Raw genomic sequence first — 25888 nt, 5'->3', positions numbered from 1 at the left:
AAAATCAACTGCACAGTGCACAACAATGTGAATGCTGTTTTATTATATTACGTACATTTTACCACTTTAAAAAAAAATGATAGCATCAGAAAAGTTACCCAGAGAAGAAAAAAATGTCCTGAGCCAGCTGCAAACTTAAACTTTTATTAAAAGCTGTTTTAAATCAATTGTAATTATATATACTGACATTGTACAATCAGCAATTAAAATTTAAAAATGAAGTACCACTTTTAACAGCATCAAGAAACATGAAATATAAACCCATCAAAATATATATAAGATCTATAAAATCTAGGCACACCAACAAACAAAATTAAAGAACTAAATAAATGTAGAGATATGTTACGTTCATGCATTGGAAGATATCAATTTTCCTTAAACTTACTGACAAACTCAATATAATCCCAATCAAAATTCCAGCAAGATTATTTTGTGGCAATCAGGAAACTGATTCTAAAGTTTATATAGAAAATAAAACTAAAATAGCCAAAATAATGCTGAAAAGGAACAAAGTTGTAGGATTCATACAACCTAATTATGAGACCATAAAGACCATGATTTCAATTCCATAAATTCATAATTACGAACACAGAATGGTAATGACAAAAGGACAGACATACAGATCAACAGAGCAGAGTCTAGAAGTACATCCACACTTGGTCAATAGATTTCATATATAGTCAGTTAATTTCGAAAAAGGTGCAAAGTCAATTAAATAGAGAAAGGCTAGTCTTTTCAACAATGGCTGGATTTTCAAATTCTAGCAATGGATATCTATATGGAAAGAGATGAATCTCAATCTCTACCCAACAGCATGTAAAATTTAACTCAAAATGGACTATAGATTTAAAAGTATAATAAAGTAAAACTATAATGTATTTAGAAGAAAATTAGAGAAAATTTTTGTGACCTTGAATTAGGCAAACATTTCTTGAACAAAGTATCAAATACTTTGTACCAAATACAAAGTATCAAATGAACCATTAAAGATAAAACTGATAAACTGGACTAATTCAAGATGTGACAACTTCAGTTCTTCAAAAGATACTGTTAAGTCACAGAAAAGCCACAGACAGAAAATACTTGAAAACACACAGGTTATAAAGTCCTAAATCCAGAATATACAGAATATAAAATTAAAAAAAAAAAACACAAAAAAAACTCTGACCATTCAAAAATAATAAAACAAAATTTAATGGCCAAAGACTGAACAATTAAAAAAGAACATGATCTGTCATTAGAAAAAAGGAAAATAAGACCATAATGAGATACTACTACACACCTACAGCTAAAAACAATAAAGAAACTCTCAATGGCAAGTACTAGTCATGACAGAAGACAATTGTTGGAAAAAGAATCTGGTGGGTTCTTCCAAAGTTTACTAACCATTTGATCCAGCAATCCCACTTCTAGATATTTACCCAAGAGACAGAAAAATTTATGATCCCACAGAAACCTAATGCAAATATTTATAGCGGCTCTATTCATAAATTCCAAAACTAAAAACAAATCCACTGGTGAATGGATAAACTACCTTACAGTTACACAATGCAATACCATATACAGCAGTAAAAAAAAAAAAAAAAAAAAGGCTACTAAATACATGAATAAATCTCAAATGCATTGTACTACAGAAAGAAGCCAGTATTCCCCCCTGTAGGAATGGAAAACCTATCAATTGTTACCAGCGGCTGGTGATAATGGTAAAAGGGAATTTCATGGGATGATAAATTCCTCTATATCTTACTTGCACTCACTAGACTGTATGCACTGTCAAAATTCATATAAATATACACTAAAGTGGGTGAATTTTACTGTCTATGTAACACTTCAATAAGTCTGACAAAAAAAATCCTATTAACTTACTATGATTTTACTGATGAAAGTGAGGTGTACTTGTTAAGTATGTTTCAAGTACTCCTTGTTAAAGGTGATTTTTGGAAATGATGGTTCTGTACTTTGAGAAACTCTAAACTCTAAAAGCTGGGTCAGAATTTCTCAAAGTACAGAACCATCATTTCCAAAAATCACCTTTAACAAGGAGTACTTGAAACATACTTAATTATACAACCTTTAACAAGGAGTACTTAAAAACATAAATAATGGTCTCTATTTCAAACCAACTGAATTTCAGTCCAAGACTTCCAAAAAGGAGAATTTAGAGTTGTGGGTGTTTTATTTTTTTAATTTACAGAAATAAATTGCATTCAATTTCCAAAGTGAAGTGAAATGAAGTCGCTCAGTCATGTCTGACTCTTTGCGACCCCATGGACTGTAGCCTACCAGGGTCCTCTGCCCATGGGATTTTCCAGGCAATATTCCTGGAGTAGATTGCCATTTCCTTCTCCAGGGGATCTTCCTAACCCAGGGATCAAACCTGGGTCTCCCACATTGTAGACAGACACTTTACCATCTGAGCCACCAGGGAAGTCAACTTCCAAACAGACACTTTTAACAAAATTTTTGGACTAAGGAGGATCGTTCATTCTTACTGATTCATTCCTTAATTCTAATCTTACTGATTCATTTTCTCCTTTTGTTTCAACCATGTAATTAACTGCAATGGCAAATTCTAGAGGATTACTCCTATAGAGGAGACATAGTGTACAAAATGTTAGGATCTGTGATAAATTTGTCTTACTAATATTCTCAAAATGAAGAAATCATTATCCCCAAGGAACAGAGCTCTATCTGAAGATCTAGTTATTTCAGCAAACCTGTAGACAATTTTAAAAGATGACATGCTGCTAGGGAAATCTTTCATTTTACTAAATTTCATTCACAACCTTTTCCCCAAAACAATTTATTACTTGATTTTGCTTACCTCCTCTCCTGAAAGGTAGTACGCTGCAAGTAAGCCTCCAATAAATCGAATGTTGACTTCAAACACAGACACTTCTGAATTCTGTGAAAACATATTGAAAATGCTAACATATACACAAAGCTGTAAAGGTTTCAAAATATCTTCAATACTTCATATGTTTCTCACAAACACACTGGGGAGAATTTTTTTTTCCACTTTCTACCTCTTCATTTCTCATGCAACTGAAATCTCACCTCCGATTTGTTAATGCTACTGAAACTCCTCTACACCTATCAGAACAGCTCCTAGTTGCCATAACCAATGGGCCATTTTCATGTGCCTTACATACAATTATGAAATTAGCAAGATATTTGATGACTTGACTATTCTCCCTCATGAAAGCCTCCATTTCTTAAATTTTGAAATAGTGTTCTATCTACTGGCCCCTTTCTGTTCTATACTATATTCACTACACTATAATATATATTCAGTAAACTGTATGTCCATTTTTACTTCTATCTCTTCTCATGAATTTTAAACACTTTTCTAGTATGTATAAGTTAATCAATGTTAAAGGAGGTACCAAAAAGTAATGACAAGATGATAGATTTTTCAATTAATACTGTTGAAAAACTGACTCCTAGATGAGAAATTTGACTCTCATATATGATATATACATATTTATCAAAATGAAACCAAAATAATTTAGAAGTAAACACAGAAGTACAAAAAAAAAAGTAGGAGAAAATGTGACAATATATCTATACTCCCTTGAGAAAGCAGGTACTTTATAAGCATATAATCAATGGCACTGATAACAAATAATGATAGAAAGACTTGAATTTCCCCATAATGAAAATTACCTATAACAAAAAAATCATGAACAAAATTAAAAGACAAGAAACAAACAGAAGGGTATCCACCACAAATATAGAATAACTTACCACATACAGTCTACAGGTTTGCATTTAGATATGGATAAAGATATTGCTGAGAAAGATTCTAATGCATGGAAAGAAAATTGAAGAAGTGGCGAAGAACATGACCAAAGAATCCACAGAATATACAAAATTGACTAAAATAGAAAAATAATATTTCTAATTAACTTTTAAATAAAAATTAAAAGGAAATATGTATTATCCTGAAGTCTTTCCAATATTCACAGGGAGAAGACATCATTTGCTAACATAAGCATAATTCTCTAATATATAACTTTCACAATATAACATAAACTGTTATCCCATCCTCAAAAGCAAAGCATTTATATTACTTCATATATTCCCAATATAAAGCATACTGCAGGATATATAGTAGACATTCACTAAATATAGAGAGGAAGTGAAAGAGGGAGAAAGGGCCTCTGCCACTCACTTGAACAATAATACCTTCTAACCAGTTTCCCTGATTTCATCCTTCCCAGCACTCTATTTGTTCAATGCTGTACAGCTAGAGCGTAATGTAACTTTTCAATCTTAAGTCAGCATAGATTACCACTCTGTGCAAACTTTTACAATGATTTCCGGTTACACTTGTGATAAAACGACTTATTAGACCCAACATAATCAGATTCCCCACAACCTCTCTGACATCATCTCCTAACAAACATCCCTCTGACTCACTTTACAATTGCACCAAATGGGCCTACCTGCCATTTGAGAATTGTCTAATTCACTTCTGTGTCAGTCTTTACACAACTTGTACATCTCTATGAGCAAATTTCACTTAGAAAGTTTTTCTGACCACACAATATAAAATAGTGAAGTAGATTTATCTCTGGGCTTTCTATTTTGCTCCACTGATCTATATTTCTGACTTTGTGCCAGTACCATACTGTCTTGATGACTGTGGCTTTGTAGTAGAGCCTGAAGTCAGGCAGGTTGATTCCCCCACTTCCATTCTTCTTTCTCAAGACTGCTTTGGCTATTCGAGGTTTTCTGTATTTCCACACAAATTGTGAAATTATTTGTTCTAGCTCTGTGAAAAATACCATTGGTAGCTTGATAGGGATTGCATTGAATCTATATACTGCTTTGGGTGGTATACTCATTTTCACTATATTGATTCTTCTGATCCATAACATGGTATATTTCTCCATCTATTAGTGTTCTCTTTGATTTCTTTCACCAGTGTTTTATAGTTTTCTATATATAGGTCTTTTGTTTCTTTAGATAGATTTATTCCTAAGTATTTAATTCTTTTCGTTGCAATGGTGAATGGAATTGTTTCCTTAATTTCTCTATTTTCTCATTATTAGTGTATAGGAATGCAAGGGATTTCTGTGTGTTGATTTTATATCCTGCCACTTTACTATATTCATTGATTAGCTCTAGTAATTTTCTGGTGGAGTCTTTAGGGTTTTCTATGTAGAGGATCATGTCATTTGCAAACAGTGAGAGTTTTACTTCTTTTCCAATTTGGATTCCTTTTATTTCTCTTTCTGCTCTGATTGCTGTGGCCAAAACTTCCAAAACTATGCTGAATAGAAGCAGTGAGAGTCTTGTTCCTGACTTTAGGGGAAATGCTTTCAATTTTTTACCATTGAGGGTAATGTTTGCTGTGGGGTTGTCATATATAGCCTTTATTATGTTGAGGTATGTTCCTTCTATTCCTGCTTTCTGGAGAGTTTTTATCCTAAATGGATGTTGAATTTTGTCAAAGGCTTTCTCTGCATCTATTGAGATAATCATATGGTTTTTATTTTTCAATTTGTTAATGCAGTGTATTACATTGATTGATTTGCAGATACTGAAGAATCCTTGCATCCCTGGGATAAAGCCCACTTGGTCATGGTGTATGACCTTTTTAATGTGTTGTTGGATTCTGTTTGCTACAATTTTGTTAAGGATTTTTGCATCTATGTTCATCAGTGATATTGGCCTGTAGTTTTCTCTTTTTGTGGCATCTTTGTCAGGTTTTGGTATTAGGGTGATAGTGGCCTCATAAAATGCGTTTGGAAGTTTACCTTCCTCTGCAATTTTCTGGAAGAGTTTGAGTAGGACAATCTCTTTAACAAGTGGTGCTGGGAAAACTGGTCAACCACTTGTAAAAGAATGAAACTAGAACACTTTCTAACACCATACACAAACTCAAAATGGATTAAAGATCGAAACGTAAGACCAGAAAGTATAAAACTCCTAGAGGAGAACATAGGCACAACACTCTCCGACATAAATCATAGCAGGATCCTCTATGACCCACCTCCCAGAATATTGGAAATAAAAGCAAAAATAAATAAATGGGACCTAATTAAAATTAAAAGCTTCTGCACAACAAAGGAAACTGTAAGCAAGGTGAAAGACAGTCTTTGGAATGGGAGAAAATAATAGCAAATGAAGCAACTGACAAACAACTAATCTCAAAAATATACAAGCAACTCCTGCAGCTCAAGTCCAGAAAAATAGATGACCCAATCAAAAAATGGGCTAAATAAAATAAGAACTAAATAGACATTTCTCCAAAGAAGACATACAGATGGCTAACAAACACATGAAAAGATGCTCAACATCACTCATTATCAGTGAAATGCAAATCAAAACCACAGTGAGGTACCATTTCACGCCAGTCAGAATGGCTGCGATCCAAAAGTCTACAAGCAATATATGCTGGAGAGGGTGTGGAGAAAACTGTTGGTGGGAATGCAAACTAGTACAGCCACTATGGAGAACAGTGTGGAGATTCCTTAAAAAACTACAAATATAACTGCCTTATGACCCAGCAATCCCACTGCTGGGTATACACACCGAGGAAACCAGAATTGAAAGAGACACATGTACCCCAATGTTCATCGCAGCACTGTTTATAATAGCCAGGACATGGAAACAACCTAGATGTCCATCAGCAGATGAATGGATAAGAAAGCTGTGGTACATATACACAAAGGAGTTATTACTCAGCCATTAAAAAGAATACATTTGAATCAGTTCTAATGAGGTGGATGAAACTGGAGCCTGTAAGCCAGAAAGAAAAACACCAATACAGTATACTAACGCATATATATGGAATTTAGAAAGATGGTAACGATAACCCTGTATTCGAGACAGCAAAAGAGACACAGATGTATAGAACAGTCTTTTGGACTCTGTGGGAGAGAGAGAGGGTAGGATGACTTGGGGGAATGGCATGGAAACATGTATAATATCATATAAGAAACGTATCACCAGTCCAGGTTCAATACAGGATCCTTGGGGCTGGTGCATTGGGATGGTACAGGGAGGGAGGTGGGAGAGGGGTTCAGGATCAGGAACACATGTATGCCCATAGCGGATTCATGCTGATGTGTGGCAGAACCAATACAATACTGTAAAATAATTAGCCTCCAATTAAAATAAATAAATTTAAATTTTAAAAAATAGTGAAGTAATCCCTCATCACTAATATTCTTTATTCTGTACTATTTCCCCAATTAACACTTATCATCATCTTAATATGATATAATTCTTTATTTGTAAAAGTCAAACCTTTCCTTACAAGAAACAGAAGAGAAAGTCTAGAGAACAGATCAGAGAGGATGAGGAAGAAACATTATTTATAGGAATAAAGAGAGAATCTTCCTAAAGTGCTGAAAATAAAAGTCCTCAGACTAAAGAATATTATGAGTCCTTTACAGAATGATCTAAATACAGAATGGTAAAGAAACTGTAGAAAAACAAAGCAAAGAAAGAATTAACAAGGGGAGAAAAGACAGATTACTTTTTAAAAATTAAACTGACAGCATACTTTTCAACAGCATATTAGAAAGACAGTGAGACTGTATGTTTAAAAGGTTAAGAGAAAATAATCATCAACCTCTAATTTTATACTCAACTCTAATATCTATTAGGAGAAAGTTTGGCTCTCATATCCACATGGCTCCCCTTGGATATCTTCTTAGAAATGTTATTACCTTCAATAGTCATCAGATATAAAAACAGCAACTTCTCACCACTGCTTACTCCTGTTTACTCACCAATTTACTCACTAATCTAATTTATTTACTCTTCTTTAAGAGTAAGAACTTATCATTACCTGATATGTTATATATAACTTGAATATGCATTTACTATTTTTCTCCCATACTAGAATATAAACTAGTATAAACTAGAGATAAAACTCTGTTTTGCTCATCCCTATATCCATAGATCCAGAACAGTGTCTGTCACAGAGGAAGCACTCAATAAATATGTTTATTTTTCTAATCATTACCTAATTTTTCTATTCATTACTTTAAACGAAAACTGGGACCAACTAGACAACAATTACACATAAGACAAGAAGGAGATCAGCTAAATTATATTTTTCAGAAGAAAGAGAAACTGATTTATTTTAAACTTTGGTAAGTATACCTATTAAAATTTCAAGAGTAACCCCAAAATAAACAGAAATGGGAAGTATATAATCAAACTAGTAGAGGTAAAAAGAGATACAAACTAAAAAATAATAGAGGAAGAAACAGACATGAAGTAATTTAATCTAAAATAAGAAAGAGAGAAAGTAAAGGCAAATGAGAAGCACAATAATAATATAGGTAGCAAAATAATGATGGAAGATCCAACTCCAAAAATATGTTACCATACTAAATGTAAATATTTCAAATTTAACAGTTAAAAGATTGCAAGACTGGATAAAAGCAACAAAATCTAAGTACACATCATATGTAAAATATACAGCTAAAACAAATGACACAGAAAGGCTAAAAGTAAAAGAATGAAAAATAACTGTGCTGATTATTAAGCTATTTTTTCCTCAGCTTCAAATCCATCCTTTAACATTCTACTTTGGTATACAGAAACTAGAACTCTTCAAATGCATTTCTCATTTGCCAGTGGGCTCCCTAAGAGGCCCTGCCAATGACAAGAAGTGCTATAAAGATAATACAAGGATGAAGGAAGGAAAAGGAACTTATTCCTTCTAGTTTACTTCTGGTTTCTGACAGTGTCTAACCAGCCATGGTTCTTCACCCTGGCATTTGCTTCCAGGTTACAGTTCCCCTGTCACAGACACATTCCCCAAATCGGCCTCTTTATGCCCTTTTGAGATACCAAGCTCTAGCTAGGCACCTCTTCTTCATATGTCTGAGCCCTAGCTCCAAGAGGATCCTTTTAAGAACTCCTAAATTATCAAAAACAGAGCCCCAAGCTACTAAATTTTAATGATCTCAACCTCTTTTGATTGTTCTCAGAGTTCCAGGGATGGCAGCTATTTATTGCCGTTATTAATACTACCTCTTGTAATACAATAATGTTCTAATTGTCTTTTCAGTGCCCCATTACTTGGTTAACAATTCTAAACAATAAATCCTCTCATTTAAAAAACTGTACAGTTTTGGTTCTTGATTTAGCCAACTGACACAAGATACCAACAAATTATCAGGCATAATAAAACTGCCATGTTAACAAACAGGAGTGTCTGAGAGTCACAAATGCCAATTCTCTCCAAATTATTCTATAAACTGAATGCAATCCTCATCAAAATTTCAACAGGGTTTTCCAGAGCTTAAAAGAACAAAGAACTGAGAACCGCTAAGATAATTTCCTAGTAGAATAACATCAATAATACCAAGATTCAAATATAGATATCAAGTTGTCTTATAAAAATATTATAGCTAAGAGTACAATAAATATTTAGACTGCTAAAATATTCATGTAGGGATAAAGAGGAGAGCCAGTAGAAAACAACAGACTATAACTAATACATGACTAATGTGGCATGTATACATAGCAGGGAAATATTAATAAACAAAATCAACTATTTGCTGATCAACTGATAATTGCCTATCATATTCTACCTACAAATTCAATTACATAAGGACTAAAGACCCAAATGCCGAAGTTTAGAATTAAACATTGGAATATATCTTCATGACCATGAAGTAAGGATATCTTAAATAAGATTAAAAAAAGCATAATCTCTAAAGGCTACATAACTATATGGGGTGGGGAGGTGGGGTGGTGTGGAGAAGGGTGGATGGACTACATTTCTCAGTCCCCTTTATAATAAGATGGGGCCACATGAGTAAGATTCACTCACTAATACACAAGCAAAAATGGGGTAACCGACTTCTGAACAGTCACGTATCTTTTCTCTATCCCTTCCTTCCTCCTTACTGCCACTGAGCACTTATCCACCTTATCTTGAGGAATCATCTATGAAGATGAAGCTTTATACTGTAGTTGACAGAGCAGTAAGACAAAGGATCCTAAATCATTGAAAGTGAAAGTGAAGTCGCTCAGTCATGTCCGACTCTTTGCAACCCCAAGGACTGTAGCCTGCCAGGCTTCTTCGTTTTTGAGATTCTCCAGGCAAGAATACTGGAGTGGGTTGCCATTTCCTTCTTCAAGGGATCTTGCCGACCCAGGGATCAAACCCGGGTCTCCTGCATTGTAGACAGATGCTTTACCATCTGAGCCACCAGGGAAGCTACCCAAATCAGTCCTAAACTGTTTATCTCTGCACTTGATTTCAGGAAACAGAGATAAATTCTCTCTTGCTTAAGCTGTTTCATACTAGATTTTCTGTTCTGCACAGCCAAACCAAAACCTGATAATAAAAACTGTTGTGATATATGCTCAAAATGCTAAAATAATACAAAAGAAGGTAATCAGTTTTTGTTTAATTAGCATCAGGAAAGGCATCAGAAAAGAAATAATTACAGATTTAAATCATAATTTGAATGATACAGAGTCTGTCAAAGAGAAAAACACATAAAGGAGTGGTTTCTCACTACAGTCAAGAGGAACAGCAAGTACAAATATCATGAAAGATAATAATGAATATGTCAAAATAGCCCACACATCTTTTAGGTGAACACTGGTAGCAATGAAAATAACTGCTATCATTTACTGAACACTGAAAATGTAGCAGATTATCTCAAATAATCCTCACAATACTGTGAAAGGATACAAATTTTATGACAAGTTTAGAAAGTAGCACTTACTTGCAGGTAGATTTCCCAAGGAGTACTAGAATGTAGCTGTGCTGGGCTTCAAACCTAAGTAGTACCACTTAACAACTATGCCAAAATTCCAGGATGATGAGCACATGCCTATGAAGACTCATTAAAACTGTGCCATATTCACACCACTTCAACTATCAGTCAGTCAGTTCAGTCGCTCAGTCGTGTCCGACTCTTTGCGACCCTATGAATCGCAGCACGCCAGGCCTCCCTGTCCATCACCAACTCCCGGAGTTCACTCAGACTCACGTCCATCGAGTCAGTGATGCCATCCAGCCATCTCATCCTCTGTCGTCCCCTTCTCCTCCTGCCCCCAATCCCTCCCAGCATCAGAGTCTTTTCCAATGAGTCAACTCTTCGCATGAGGTGAGATTCAGCTGATTCAACTACACTTCAATTTAAAAAATAACATTTTTAAAAGACGTTAAAAAAAAAAACTGTGCCAAATCACTGTATCTTTTGAAGTTAATTTATGATTTTCCTATATTTGCAGTTCAATGTGCTTTTTCCCCCTAACTCTTGCTTTTAACACACTCAACATGTTACCTTAAATGATAAGAGCAAGAAAAGTAAAAGGAAAATGCTGAGCAAAGGTGTGTATTTTATGCAAAAACTAAACAACTGACAACTGCAAAAGAAGAAAGGAGACTTGGGATTTCCTTAAACTCGTATAATACTCAAAACTATTGCTAGAGACTATGTTTTTCTTTATGGTCAACTGAATAAATTATGAACTGTATACTCACCACACTGAAATCAAGGTTGTTTTCAATCCATTTTTGCCCATCTCGGAATTCATCATGAAGTCCCATGATATAAAGGGTATCCAAAGCATCTACTATAGTAGCACCCATTTGTGAAGTTCCTATATTTAGAGAAAAATGTCATTAAAAAGATACCCCTCGTACAAGACTTATTTTCATTTTTCATATATATAGAAAGTAAACCAAAGTAGGAATATAGGGATTAAAAAAATATCCAACATCGTCTACTTTTTCATTAGAATAGACAATATACATTGTTTAAAACATTCTTCTAAAGAGACACATTGATAACTAATAGGAAGATAAAGGAAAACTAAAACTGTAATTCTTCTTAATTTTCTTCCTGGTTCAGAAAATGAAATCTCTCTGTTTAACTGAGATAGATCAAAAAAAAAAAAAAAGGATTAATTTAAGAAATGGTGAGGGTGGTTCAAGATGGTAAGCTAAGTCATAAGACAACCATGAACCATGCTCTTTTGATCCAAATTCATAGAAAGGGCAAAAAATATACTTAAAATAATAATAAAAGTAAAACAAGGCTATATAACTGTAGTGGAACTATAAAGTATAATAATCCTTAACAATCAAAAAGCAGATAGAACATATTTTAAAAGAAGGAAGTCATAAAATTTGAGTAGAGAAAATCAAAGTACTAAGATCGGCCTATCTTCAAAAAGAGATCATCTTGATCTTCAAGAAAATGTTTCAGGGAGGGAGGAATTAATTGAACAAAACTAGCCTAACTGATACCAAAACCAGATACTGGACACACAAGAAAATAGAACAGGCCCATTTTACTAATGAATATAACTGCAAAAACCCTGAATAAGATACTAGTAAGACAAATCTAGTAGCACAGTAAAAGAATAAATAACAGGAGCAACTGGGTCCTACCTAGCCCCAGGAATGAAATTATTATTTCTACCTTCTGAGAATGAAAACCACCCACACAGCTTACTGCCTATATTAACATAACTTTATTATTACACTGTCTTCATTAATGAGTTTATTCTTACAGGAAACATACTCAGAAAGACAGAAGTTACAAAATGAGTTTATTGTTCATTCCAGAAACTTCTTCAAAGATCCATCAACTCTTTAACAGAAAGTATCAAATGATGGCTAACACTTCAAAACTCTAAACCTCTTTCCTTTAAATTCTCTGATCATGTTGTTGTTGTTTAGTTGCTAAGTCATGTCTGACTCTTTTGGAATCCTATGAATGGTAGCCCACCAGGCTCCTCTATCCATGGAGTTTCCCAGGCAAGAAATACTGAAGTGGATTGCCATTTCCATCTCCAGGGGATCTTCCAGGGATCAAACTCACATCTGAATTAGCAGGTGGATTCTTTCGCACTGAGCTACTAGGTAAGCGCATAACATAATGATCCTTTCACAATCATAACCAAGATATAATCAACCATAATCCACCAATTGAAGGGCCCTTACTAAGCAAGACTTAAAATCTCAATATATATCTCAACTTTGTCCTTCCCTGTCTAACAGGCTACTGAGGTTCTGCTGAGGGAGGGCTCTCCCTTACCATGGTAAACATTATCCTCAGCTAGGGCTTCTCTGATAGTTCAGTTGGTAAAGAATCCGCCTGCAATGCAGGAGACTCCGGTTTGATTCCTGTGTCAGGAAGATCGGCTGGAGAAGGCTACCCACTCCAGTATTCTTGGGCTTCCCTTGTGGCTAAGCTGGTAAAGAATCCGCCTGCAATGTAGGAGACCTGGGTTCAATCCCTGAGTTGGGAAGATCCCCTGGAGAAGGGAAAGGCTACCCACTCCAGTATTCTGGCCTAGAGGATTCCATGGGCTGTATAGTTCATGGGATCACAAAGAGTCAGACACGACTGAGCAACTTTCACTTTGTCTTATCAACAAGTTACCTTGGTGATATTTTAGGAATCTATATTCAATACTACTTAGGTTCACTGTTGTTACTGTTTAATCATTCATCATGTCTTAACTCTTTTGCAACCCCATGGAATGTAGCCTGTCAGGCTTGTCTATCCACGGGATTTTACAGGCATGGATTCTAGAATGGGTTGCTATTTCCTTCTCCAGAGGATCTTCCAGATTCAAAGATCAAATTCGCATCTCCTTCGTTGGCAGACAGATTATTTAACACTGAGCCACTAGGTTCAGGCAGATTCTTTACCACTGAAGACTATTTAGGTTCACATCTTCCATTTAATATTCATTCTATCTGTTTATTTATTTTGGCCACACGGAACTGCATGTGGAACTTCTCTAAACAGGAATCGAACCCATGCCCCCTGAGCAGAAGCTCAAACTCTTAGCCACTGGACTACCAGGGAAGCCCTTTATTTTCCTTCTTAATTCCATACTTTTTTCCCCAAATGTTTTCCTATGATGGTTTAAAGCTATACAAGTTTTTCTTATAATGCTTATTTTTAACTTACATCACACTTTCTTGCTCATGTGCTCCTAATTATTTCTTCAACTTACCAAGAAGGATATCTTTCTACTAACAAAATGAGTATTCCACCACACTCTTGATAAATTCCTTGGTCTGCTCCCCACTCAGTTCCCTTCATGTTAATATCAACTATAACATTTGTTCTGGGTTATTACATACATACTTTCCATTTCTTTTTTGTTCCTCAGTTTCCTATTAAGATAACAAAAATGTTATCAAGCCATTTAATCACCCATATATCACTCTCTTGCATAATCTTTGGCCACCTGATGCGTAGAACTGACTCATTGGAAAAGACCCTGATGCTGGGAAAGATTGAAGGTGGGAGGAAAAAGGGATGACAGAGGATGAGATGGTTGGATGGCATCACCAACTTGATGGACATGAGTTTGAGCAGGTTCCGGGAGTTGGTGATAGACAGGGAAGCCTGGTGTGCTGCAATCCATGGGGTCGCAAAGAGATGAACACGACTGAGCAACTGAACTGACTGACGTGCATAATCACTTGAATCAAATATGTGTCTCTTTTTAGTATTTTGTCCACAATATATATCATGCATATTTTAAATCCTTAGGAATCTCTGTTTTTGTTCTTATTTCAACTTTTATAGGTAGCTATGCTCAGTTCTCTAGTTATTTATTTAGTCCTGTAAGTACATGTTCCTCTAAGGTGTTGACTATTCTGAAATGGAAAAAGGCCTGATCCACATATCTGTACTGATTTTGGTTGGTTCCACAAGGAGAGGTTTGTGCCACAGGCTAAGCAACACAAACAAGTGAAAGGCAAAATTGAAATTACTGGCTATCACTATGACTGTTCACCTAGACAACTGAAGATTTCAATTGGAAAAAATTAAAGAGTCTAAAACTACTCTTGGGTTAAATAAAAATTAAAGTACGACACTACAGAAGATATAAAACATTAATAAAGATTTATTATGAGAACATAGGAATCAATCAGTTCTGAGGAAAACTCATAACTTGAAAATTTTGTACTATTTAATAAGAACAAATGAAAACAACTGCACTCTGTTCTACTAACAACATAAGAAAAAGAACAATAAACGTGAGCAACAAAGTAGAAGAATCAGAAAAGCTAAAGGTAGAAGTAAATGAATTACATGCTTATACATGTACCACAAATATTTTCTCCAATTCTGGGGCTTGCTTTTTCATTTCCTTAATGTCTTTTGGAGAACAGAGATTTTTAATTTTTAATTTTCATGAAGTCCAATTTATCAATTTTTTTTCTTTAATGGTTTACTCCTTTTGTATTCTTAAAACTCTTCAGTTCAGTTCAGTTCAGTCGCTCAGTCGTGTCCAACTCTTTGCAACCCCATGAGTTGCAGCACGCCAGGCCTCCCTGTCCATCACCAACTCCCGGAGTTCACTCAGATTCACGTCCATCAAGTCAGTGATGCCACCCAGCCATCTCATCCTCTGTTGTCCCCTTCTCCTCCTGCCCCCAATCCCTCCCAGCATCAGAGTCTTTTCCAATGAGTCAACTCTTCTCATGAGGTGGCCGAAGTACTGGAGTTTCAGCTTTAGCATCATTCCTTCCAAAGAAATCCCAGGGCTGATCTCCTTCAGAATGGACTGGTTGGATCTCCTTGCAGTCCAAGGGACTCTCAAGAGTCTTCTCCAACACCACAGCTCAAAAGCATCAATTCTTCAGCGCTCAGCCTTCTTCACAGTCCAACTCTCACATCCATACATGACCACTGGAAAAACCATAGCCTTGACTTAAAACTCTTAGCTCACCTCAAAGTCACAAAGATTTTCTCAAATGGTTTTTACTGGAAATTTTATACTTTTAGTTTTTATGTTTAGATTTATGATCCATTTCAAGTTCATTTTTGTACAGTGTTGAAGAGTCAATGTTTTTGTTTTTTTCTGTAGGAGTATATTACTGACCCAGCACCACTTATTACAAAGACTTTCCTGTAACCCATTGAAAGCATCTTTGTTGAAAATCAATTAAAAATGTATGTGTAGCTCTATTTCTATTCTTTTCCAATGATTTCAATGTCTATCTTTACACTAACAACTGTACTGTCCTCATTACTGAAGCTCCACAGTAAATCTAGAATCAAGTAGCATAAGTCCTTCAACTTTGTTCTTTTTGAAAACTATTTTGATTGTTGTACATGCTTTGAGTTTTCATACAGATTTTAGAATCAGCCTATCAATTTTTATGGAGAAGTCATTTTTACTTGGATTCCTTTAAATCTAAAGACGGATTTCAAGGGAACTGACATCTCAACAATATTGAGTATTCCAACTCATAAACATGGCACGTCTCTCATTTAAGTTATTTCAATTTCTCTCAACAATCAGTTTTCAGTGTACAGACTGTGCACATAGTATGTTAAATTCATCCACATGCATTTCATGTTTTTATGCTACTGCAAATGATAGTATTTTTATTTTATTTATAACTGTTTACTGCTAGTATCGAGAAATATAATTTACTTTGTATATTCAACTCCTATCCAATGGCCTTACTACTAAATTTGTTTTCATTCTAGTATTTTATTGTTATTGCTTGACAGATTCCCTAGTATTTTCTTCGTGAGCAATCATATTGACTACAAATAAAGACAGTTGTACTTCTTCGTTAATAACCTTTGTACTTGTCTGTCTTTTTCTTACTTTAGTGCACTGGCCAGGGCTCCTTGCGTAACGTTACATAGAAGCTGGAGAGCAGAGACATCTTTGCCTAGTTCACAGTTTTCAGAGAGAGTATCTAGTCTCTCAACATTAAGTATGTGGGGATTCTTTTTCTATTTGTTTGGTTTTGAGTATGTGTCAGGGGAGTGAGGGTAGGTGTGTTTTAATGCTGTTTATCAGGCTAAGAAAGTTCCCATATAGTTCAAGTTTGCTGAGAGTTTTTATTATGCTTTTATTATGGATGGATGTTGAGTGTTGTTAAATGCTTTTTTAATACCCACTGAGATGATCATATAATTTTCCTCTTTTAGTTTCTTAATATCTTCAATTATATTGACTAAGTTCCAAATGTTAAACCAACCATGCATTCCTAGGATAAATCCCACTTGGTCATGAGGTGTTACTCTTTTTACATATTGCTGAGTAAGATTTACTAAAATAAATCTACTCTGGTCAAAGATTTTTACGTCCATGTTCATAAAGGAACCATGGTTTATGAACATGGTTCATAAAGGAACCATGAGGAACACTGGTTTATAAGTTTCTTTTTACTGTAATACCATTGTCTGGTTTTGGTATTAGAGATTTGGTGGTGGCACCAAGGAAATACATACATTAGGTGTAAATACCTAACAAGAGCACTTCAAAATATATAAAGTAAAAGCTGACAGAACTGAAAGGAACAAGAAACAAATCCAATACAGAGTTGGGAACTTCAACACCCCTCACCTAGTAATTAATAAAACTACTAGATAAAAAAATCAGCAAAGACAGAGGAAGCCTGAACAAACCCATAAACCAATGAGATCCAACTGACATTAACAGAACATTCTACACCCAATAACAGTCACTACATATGTACACATTCTATTCAAGCATAAATGGAACATTCACCAAGACAGGCCATATTCTGAGTCAAAAGGTAATTCTTAAATAACTTAAAAGACTTAAAGAATTGTAATCACACAAAGTATATTCTCTGACTATGAGTACGTGTGTGTGCTCAGACTCTCAGTCACTTCTGACATTTTGCAACCCCATGGACTATATATAGCCTGTCAGGCTCCTCTGTCTGTGGAATTTTCCCAGCAAGAATACCAGAGTGGGTTGCCATTTCCTTCTCCAGGGGATCTTCTTGACCCAGGGATTGAGCCTGTGTCTCGTGCATTGGCAGGTGGATTCTTTACCACTGCACCATTTGGGAAGTCCATTCTTTGACCATGATGGAATTAAATTAGAAATCAATAACCGAAAGACAAAAGAAGAATCTCTAAGCATTTAGAAATTAAACAACTTAAGGTAAGTTTTTAAACATACTGAATTGAGTAAAAATGAAAATACAATATATCAAAATCTTTCAGATGCAACTAAAGCAGCACTTAGCAGAAAACTATTTGGCACTAAATGCTTACATTGGAAAAGAGGATCTCAAATCTATAATCTAGGGTTCTAGTTCAAGAAACTAGAAAAGCAAGAACAAAAGCAACCCAAATCATGCAGAAGAGTAGAAATAACAAAGAACAGAAATCAAAGAAAATTAAAACATAAAGGAAACATAAGAAGATCAATGAAACCGAAAGCTACTTCTTTGAAAATATCGATGAAATTGATAAAACTTTTAGCAAGACTGACAAAGGAAAAAAAAAAACATAAATTACTAATATTAGGAATAAATGGGGATTGTAACTACAGCTACCATAGATATAAAAAAGATAGTATTACTCCAAACAACTCTATGCACATAAAATCAATGGCTTAGATGAAACAGACCAATTCCTCAAAACCATCAATTACCAAAACTAACCTAAGGCAAAACAGATATTGAATGGCCCTTATAGTGATGTGAAATAAGAAACTGAAATTGTAGAAGTTGTAGTTGAAAATCTCCCAGAAAAAAAAGCTCCACATGCAGATGGTTTCACTGGCAAAGTATATTCAAAACTTAAGAAAGACTATCAAATCAACAGTATAGAAAAATGAAGAGCAGAGAAAACTTCCAAATTCATTTGATTACACTGATACCAAAACAGAACAAAGATAGTACAAGAAAAACACAAAACAATATCCTTCCCTAAATGTGAATGCAAAATCCCCAACAAAATATTATAAATAATTAGCAAGTTAGAAATAAAAAGAATTTATACATACCTGGAAGATAAAAGGCACATTTCAAAAACGCACTGTAAAAACAAACAATATTCTTTTCCAAATCAAAATTCTTTCAAATGTAAGAAGAATTATCCCTAACAAAAATCTTTCAATTCTCCAAAGTATCTAAGTAAACCTAATTCATCCTGACTTAATCACTGTTGGAAGAATTATTATCAGTGGTAACCTATGTCCAGCAACATTTTCCTGTTCCCCACTCACAAGGTCCAGCACTGAGCCCTAACTAGACAAAATCAAACCAAACTATCTAAGATGTCAATCTGAAGATATAAACACACAGAGGAAAACAGAGGAAAGAGATAAAGAAAAAAGCTTAACTGGAATCAGATCTACTCTAGAACATCACTGATCTCATTTAATTTCTTTTTTAGTTTAAGCCATTATGAAATGAATTTTCTGTTATCTGTACAAAAAGAAACCTTGATGCCAAACAAGTACAAACTAGGCAGAAGTCATGATTTCAGTTACCATAAAAAAAGAATGTTTTAATAATCAAGGCTAAGAAAAAGAAAATGGACACATTTTAAACTTCCTTATAATCTAGAATATCATGAAAAGTGAAAAGGAAAAGTGTTGGTCACACTCGTGCCCGACTCTTCACAGCCCCATGGACAGTAGCCCATCAGGCTTTTCTGCTAATGGAATTCTCCAGGCAAGAATACTGGAGCAAGTAGCCATTTCCTTCTCCAGGGAACCTTCCCAACCCAGGGATCAAACACACATCTCCTGCACTGCAGGCAGATTCTTTACCATCTAAGCCACCAAGACGGTTCAATTCCTGCCTATATGCTCCTATAGTAATAGGTTAAGATTTTTAAAGTTTCTTCCAACTTTTACGATTCTAATTTTATAAAGGCATATGGAATCTGGGATGTCAAGTGAGACACTATGATCCTTCCCTTAGAAGGATCTTCAACAAAAAAGCTAAAAACAGAGTTAAAAAAAAAAATCCCAAATAATACTCACTAGCAAAAAATGAGAATTAGAAAAAGAACAAAGTAGAAAAAAGTCAAACTCTTTTTAATCCTTTGGTAAACCAAATTCATAACTAAAACTATCAGACAAAACAAACAATAAAGGATTCATTCCCACTTAGTTTATTCCACTGGAAGAAAAATGTAACCCCTCAAATATTTTTCTAAAAGTACCAATATAAGCACCTACTTTTGACTACTGAAAATAATATAGATTGCATTTTCATTTTTTCTACCTTCTCAGTACCATTTTGTCATAATAGATTTTCCCATGTGCTAGTATTTTTTTTTTTTTTGTCTTTAAAGTTAGCTGAAGCAGAATTAGAAGCATGAACTTCAGCATGAAGTTGCCTATAATCAAAATCTGGCTCCATTATTTACTAGCTGTACAGCCTTAAGTTAGTTAACCCAATTGTGCTTCAGTTTCCTCCTCTGTAAAATGGGAATAATAATAATAGTACCTGCCTCATAGTGTTCTGAGTACTAAATAAGCCCACTCACATAAATCACTTGTATCAGTCCTTGGTATATAGTATGTTTATTATTCTGCTCAGCTTACCATAACAAAACACCATCCACTACAGGGCTTAAACAACAAAAATTTCTTTTCTCACAGTTCTGGAGGTTAGAAACCAAGAGAAAGCTTCCAATCTTTAGAGGAACAACTTCCTCTTGGCTTGATGTTCACCTTCTTGCTATATCATACCCATTTAGCCTTTTCTTAGGAGAAGGCAATGGCACCCCACTCCAGTACTCTTGCCTGGAAAATCCTATGGATGGAGGAGCCTGGTAGGCTGCAGTCCATGGGGTCGCTAAGAGTCAGACATGACTGAGCGACTTCACTTTCACCTTTCACTTTCATGCACTGGAGAAGGAAATGGCAACCCACTCCAGTGTTCTTGCCTGGAGAATCCCAAGGACCGGGGAGCCTGGTGGGCTGCCGTCTATGGGGCTGCACAGAGTCGGACACGACTGAAGTGACTTAGCAGTAGCAGCCTTTTCTTAGTGTATGTGCAGTGGGAGAAAAGAGCTTGGGTGCTTCTTCATATTCTTTAAGGGTTCCATTCCTTTCTGATTAAGGCCCCTAGTTTAATCTTAATTACCTCCTAAACACTCTATCTCCAAATACAGTCACATTGGGAGGTAGAGCTGCAATATGTGAATTTATGGGGCACAAGATTCAGCCTACAGGAGTATGCACTGTATAAATACTATTGATGCTGCCACTAGTAATGTGTATGTAAATATTGTTACTAGTAATGTGTATATAACATACACATATACAAAGGAAAATACAGTTTTATTCACAAACCCAATTACAGAATCTCTAAAGCAAATAACTGACCTCATACCTCAATGAAAAGGTAAAAAATTTATTGGAAAACACTTAACTGATACTCATTACAAGATGATCCCTCAGAAATAGCAAACCAAAACTGACAAAATCTTCCTTCTGTACCAAGTGAAAAGACTAATTTTGTAAAGTCACCCTTTCCAACTCTCCTCTGTTCATGGGATTTTCCAGGCAAGAATACTGGAGTGGGTTGCCATTTCTTTCTTCATTTCCAACTCTAGGCTCCTTTAATTTCTATGATCTCACAAATAACTTTGTTTATCCAGTAAACCAGTTTAAGTGCTCCTAATGACCAGTCAGTAAGAACTCACCTGACAATAATCTCAATCTGTCATTGCCGTGGTCATCATTTACCAACCTAACCAAATAGTGACTACAAAGGTCACTTGTGAAGAAGTCTGACAAAAAGTACCACAAATTAAAACCACTTTTCATAAGGGAATTCCCTGTTGGCCCAGTAGTTAGGACTCCAAACTTTCACTAACATGGGCCTGGGTTCTATCCTTGGTCAGGGGACTAAAATCCTCCAAGCCACATGGCGTGCAGCACAGCCGTAAATAAATAAATAGCAAAACCTCTTTCATAAAAATGCTATTTTTAAAAAGAGAAAACATTAAGTCAAAACTTACCCATTAGGATTTTAACAAAATCACATTCATTTAAGAAGGAAATGGGCTTGTCTGCTGGCTCAGATGGTAAAGAATCTGCCTGAAATGCGGGAAACGTGGGTTCGATCCATGGCTCAGGAAGATTGCCTGGAGAAGGGCATGGCTACCCACTCCAGTATTCTTGCCTGAAGAATTCCATGGACAGAGACCGGCAAACTATATAGTCCATGAGATCGCAAAGAGTTTGACACAACAGAGCAACTAACACTTTCAGACTTTAAAAAAGAGACAGCCATTCTGCTCACTAAATGAATTATACTGACTCATAAGGAATAAAATTTTAAGAAGTTACCTGAAAGCTCATTTATCTTTAAATTCGGCAAACAATCATACCTTACAGTAACTGATTAAGTAAATTAAGTTATTGATTACAGTCATGATTAAGTAAAACAAATGTATGTTTTTTACCTACTACATTGCCTAGAACCATACTATTTGATTAAGTCTTACTATATTAGATGTTCTGAGAAATACGATTTAAAAAACTAAACAGAAAATTAACATCCAACTCATTTTCAAAGGGCTCAGAGTTTACCACTGAGTTTAATACAAATGGATGGTTAGTTGCAGAGAGGATCTAATTTTAATTAATCATTAAATATCTTCTACTGCGCTAATGTCTCACTGTTGCCTCCACAAAGCAACAGTAACTCTTAATTCTATAACCTCTACTAAGGAAATAAACTATACTTCATTAAGTGATAGATGCTAAATTAAATGTCATATGTGAGATCTCTGGTGTCTTTCATTACCTAAAGAAAATTTTTTCCATTATTTCTCCATCCCAACATCTCTCAAACCCAGGAGAAATTATCTTTTTTAGTCATTTTCTTTTTTGACAGGAAACAATCAAGCATTGAAAAAAATATGAGATATCACTGCACAGGAAAAATTCTTCCACAGTCACAATTAAAAAATAGTTATTACTGTGGTGTTGCATTACAATTAGTGAAGATGACTGCACTGCATGTGACTGACAAATGTGCTTTCTGATTCCATTAGTATTTTCTTGCCTTCACCTACTGCTACTTAAAAGATACCCATCACATCAAGAAGCACCTATAATGAGAGAAAGATGTGAAGACTCTAAAGAACAACTTGGTAATTTTTAAGACTTATTCTTGGGTTAAGTAAAAGTTGTTAAAGTAGTGAACACTCTTTTAAACTAAGACATTTACCAAGTGAACTGAACTCAAGTGAGGTAGAAAGTTATTAAATTCAAGTTAAATAAAAAGCTCTTCCCCAAACCTTCATCCACACACACACTGTCAATTTCTCCCTTGGAACTGTGAATATACTGCACATTTATTCAATTTACCAACTGAACCACCTTGGGCATGTTACTTTTTTATTTTAAACATACATAGCTAACACTACTGGAATTTCCTATCCTTTTCCTCCTCTGTAATGTGTTGAGTATCAGAATTGGGACTATGTTGAAGAAAAAGAATTACAAATAGGTAAGTACATTTCTTATACTAAAGAAAAACAATGCAGAAAATGCTTCAAAGTACAAATAAATGACTAAAACATCTGTATGCAAATACAAAATTTATCACATATCTGTGATAACTAAATCTTGAGTGAAACTTGCAAAAAACTACACCTTGCTTCAAATTACAGTTCCATAGAAATACAGTTGTTACTGTTGTTTAGTCACTTAAATTGTGTCTGACTCTTTTGTGACCCCATGGACTGACACCCATGAGAAATAAAGAAGTCCTCCCCTTATCTCAAGGTGCCCAGATACCTGGAACCCTGGAGAGTACCAAACTCTACATGTTTTTTCCCTATACATACATATGTATAATCAAGTTTAATTTATAAATTAGGCACAGTATGAGATTGACAATAACTAATAATAAAATAGAATAATTATAATAATTTACTGCAATAAACATTATGTAGATGTGGTCTCTCTCTCTTCCTTAAAAGATCTTACTGTACAAATGTTAAGGCTTTTACATCTTAACTAAGCACTTAATTGCACTACAGCCATAACCTGTGCAGTCTGAAGCACAATACTAAAACTAGCACAAATTTCCTTCCTCACAATTTCATGATTAGAATATTTATCCTTATCTGAGATCTTAACCTCAGCATACGGTCCTTATTAAGTGAAGAACTTTCATCTTTTCACTTAAAGAAAGTACTTTACAGTTTCTCTTTGGCAAATCCAAATTGCTGGCATCACTACTCCTGTGTTGTGGGCCTATTATTAAGTAAAATAAGGACTACCTGAACACAAGCACTGTGCTATCTCCACAGCTGATCTGATAACCCAGAGGCTAACTAAGAGGATACACTGGACAAAGAGATGGCTCATACCATAGGCTGGAAAAGGCACAACATTTAAATTTATGAATTATTTCTGAAAATTTCCATTTAATATTTTCAGACTGAGATTGACTATAAGTAAATGAAATAGAAAGAAAACAAAAGCTCAGATAAGCGGGGACTACTGTACTCAGGTTTTAGAAAGTAACTAAAAAGTTAGATCCTATTTTTAAAATGAAGGTAGAAAATGAAAACAGTAAAAAGTAACCTTACCAAATATATTAGTGGAGTGACCTTTCCTTGCAATAGGTCTGAGTTCATTATGCCCCCATCCATATATCCTGTAATTATCCCAGGCATGTTTCATCATCTGAGAAAAGAAAAATTATAACCCATCAATTTACATTTTTCACAGACTGTTATCCTTATATTTCATGCAATTTAAAGATTCTATTACTATATCCTTACACATTCTCCTGTATCTCCTACATTAGTATATTATTCTGTTAACATTGGTATCAATGTGAAAACATATATAATTATGTTTAACTTAAGTCTACACAACAGAACAAAAAATTAGGTGTAATAAAGAAGCTTTTTATCAAGGAGTAAAGTGTCTATTTGGCATTCTTTCCTTTTAGGAACTGCCAATCCTTTCCGAAACAGCTCCCCTTCCCTTGCTGTGACCATCACAGAGGTGTCAAAAATGGGCGCTGACTCCACAATCAATGAACACAGCCTGGCTAGAGTATCCCTAATCTTTAGACCAAAGATCAGCGAACTCTTCCTATAAAGTAAGCATTTTAGACTTTGAAGTCTATACGGTATATAAGCTAACCACTAAACTCAGCTATTGCAGCAAAAAGCAGCCCTGGACAATATACAAACAAATGAGCATGACTAGTAAAAACAGGAAGCAGGCAGAATTTGGCCAGCAGGTTGTAGCCTGCCAATCCTTGACCTACACTAAGTGACTAGGTACATGAGATTCAGTAAAGACAATCAAATCCTTTCACACATATTGCTATAGATACCATGAGACAAAGGACTCTCTTGTTTTGCAATCTCAAGACCTTTGCAATATATAATCCTGGAGCTGATGGCGGCTAACTCTCCCAATATGGAGAAACGAAGTAACAAAAGAAAATAGACAGAGATATATATATCTGTTGACAATAACACCTACAGGGTTGGACTGAGCCAAATTTGAAGCCCTGGGTTAGAACCCCTAAACTAATAAATATTTTTATATCAATTAGTTTGAACTGAGTTTCTTACAACCCAGTGAGTACTAAGCTATACAAGAGCAGAGTATTTAATTAAATATCAGTTGAATTATGTAATAGTAGCTTGTGGTGTATCAAATGTAATACTCATTAAAACATTTCTCAACTTTTTTTTGCAGCCTGCATTACTAAGACATGAAAACTAGGCAAAAATATTACAAGGAAATTAAAAATCAATATATCTTGATTTTTAATCAATTTAAATCAAAAAACAAAGATGCAAAATTCCTTAACAAAAATTAACAATACCTAAAAAGGATACTACACAATGACCATGTGCAATTTAAGTCAGGAATATAAGTGGAATTTAACATTCAAAAACCCATCAATATATTTCACCATGTCAACAAATAAAAGGGAAAAAAAATACAATCATCTTTTAGATGTAGACAAAGCATCTATAAAATTCAACACCCAGTCATGATTAAAAAAAAAAAAAAAAAACCTCTCAGAAAACTACAAGGCAACATCCTCAACTTACTAAAGGGCATCTTCAAAAAAAAACCCTACAGCAGCCATCATACGTAATGGCAGAAGACCCTACTTCTA

The 25888-nt window shown here is 34.9% G+C and overlaps 1 protein-coding gene across 1 annotated transcript in view; it reads right to left on the bottom strand.

Annotated features, from left to right (window-relative positions):
- MAN1A2 (mannosidase alpha class 1A member 2) overlaps positions 1-25888 on the bottom strand; it is a 157520-nt gene that overhangs the window by 75842 nt on the left and 55790 nt on the right. Inside the window, exons 3-5 of the mRNA XM_069573818.1 lie at positions 24327-24423; positions 11480-11598; positions 2825-2905 (exon numbers count right to left, since the gene is read on the bottom strand). Of these exons, the coding sequence (XP_069429919.1) occupies positions 2825-2905; positions 11480-11598; positions 24327-24423 (297 nt within the window). The remainder of the gene's footprint in view (positions 1-2824; positions 2906-11479; positions 11599-24326; positions 24424-25888) is intronic.

The sequence above is a fragment of the Ovis canadensis genome, chromosome 1, assembly GCF_042477335.2.
Source record: "Ovis canadensis isolate MfBH-ARS-UI-01 breed Bighorn chromosome 1, ARS-UI_OviCan_v2, whole genome shotgun sequence".
Classification (NCBI taxonomy): Eukaryota; Metazoa; Chordata; class Mammalia; order Artiodactyla; family Bovidae; genus Ovis; species Ovis canadensis.
Note: the sequence above shows the minus strand (reverse complement) of the source record. Positions and strands in the feature narration are given on the sequence as shown.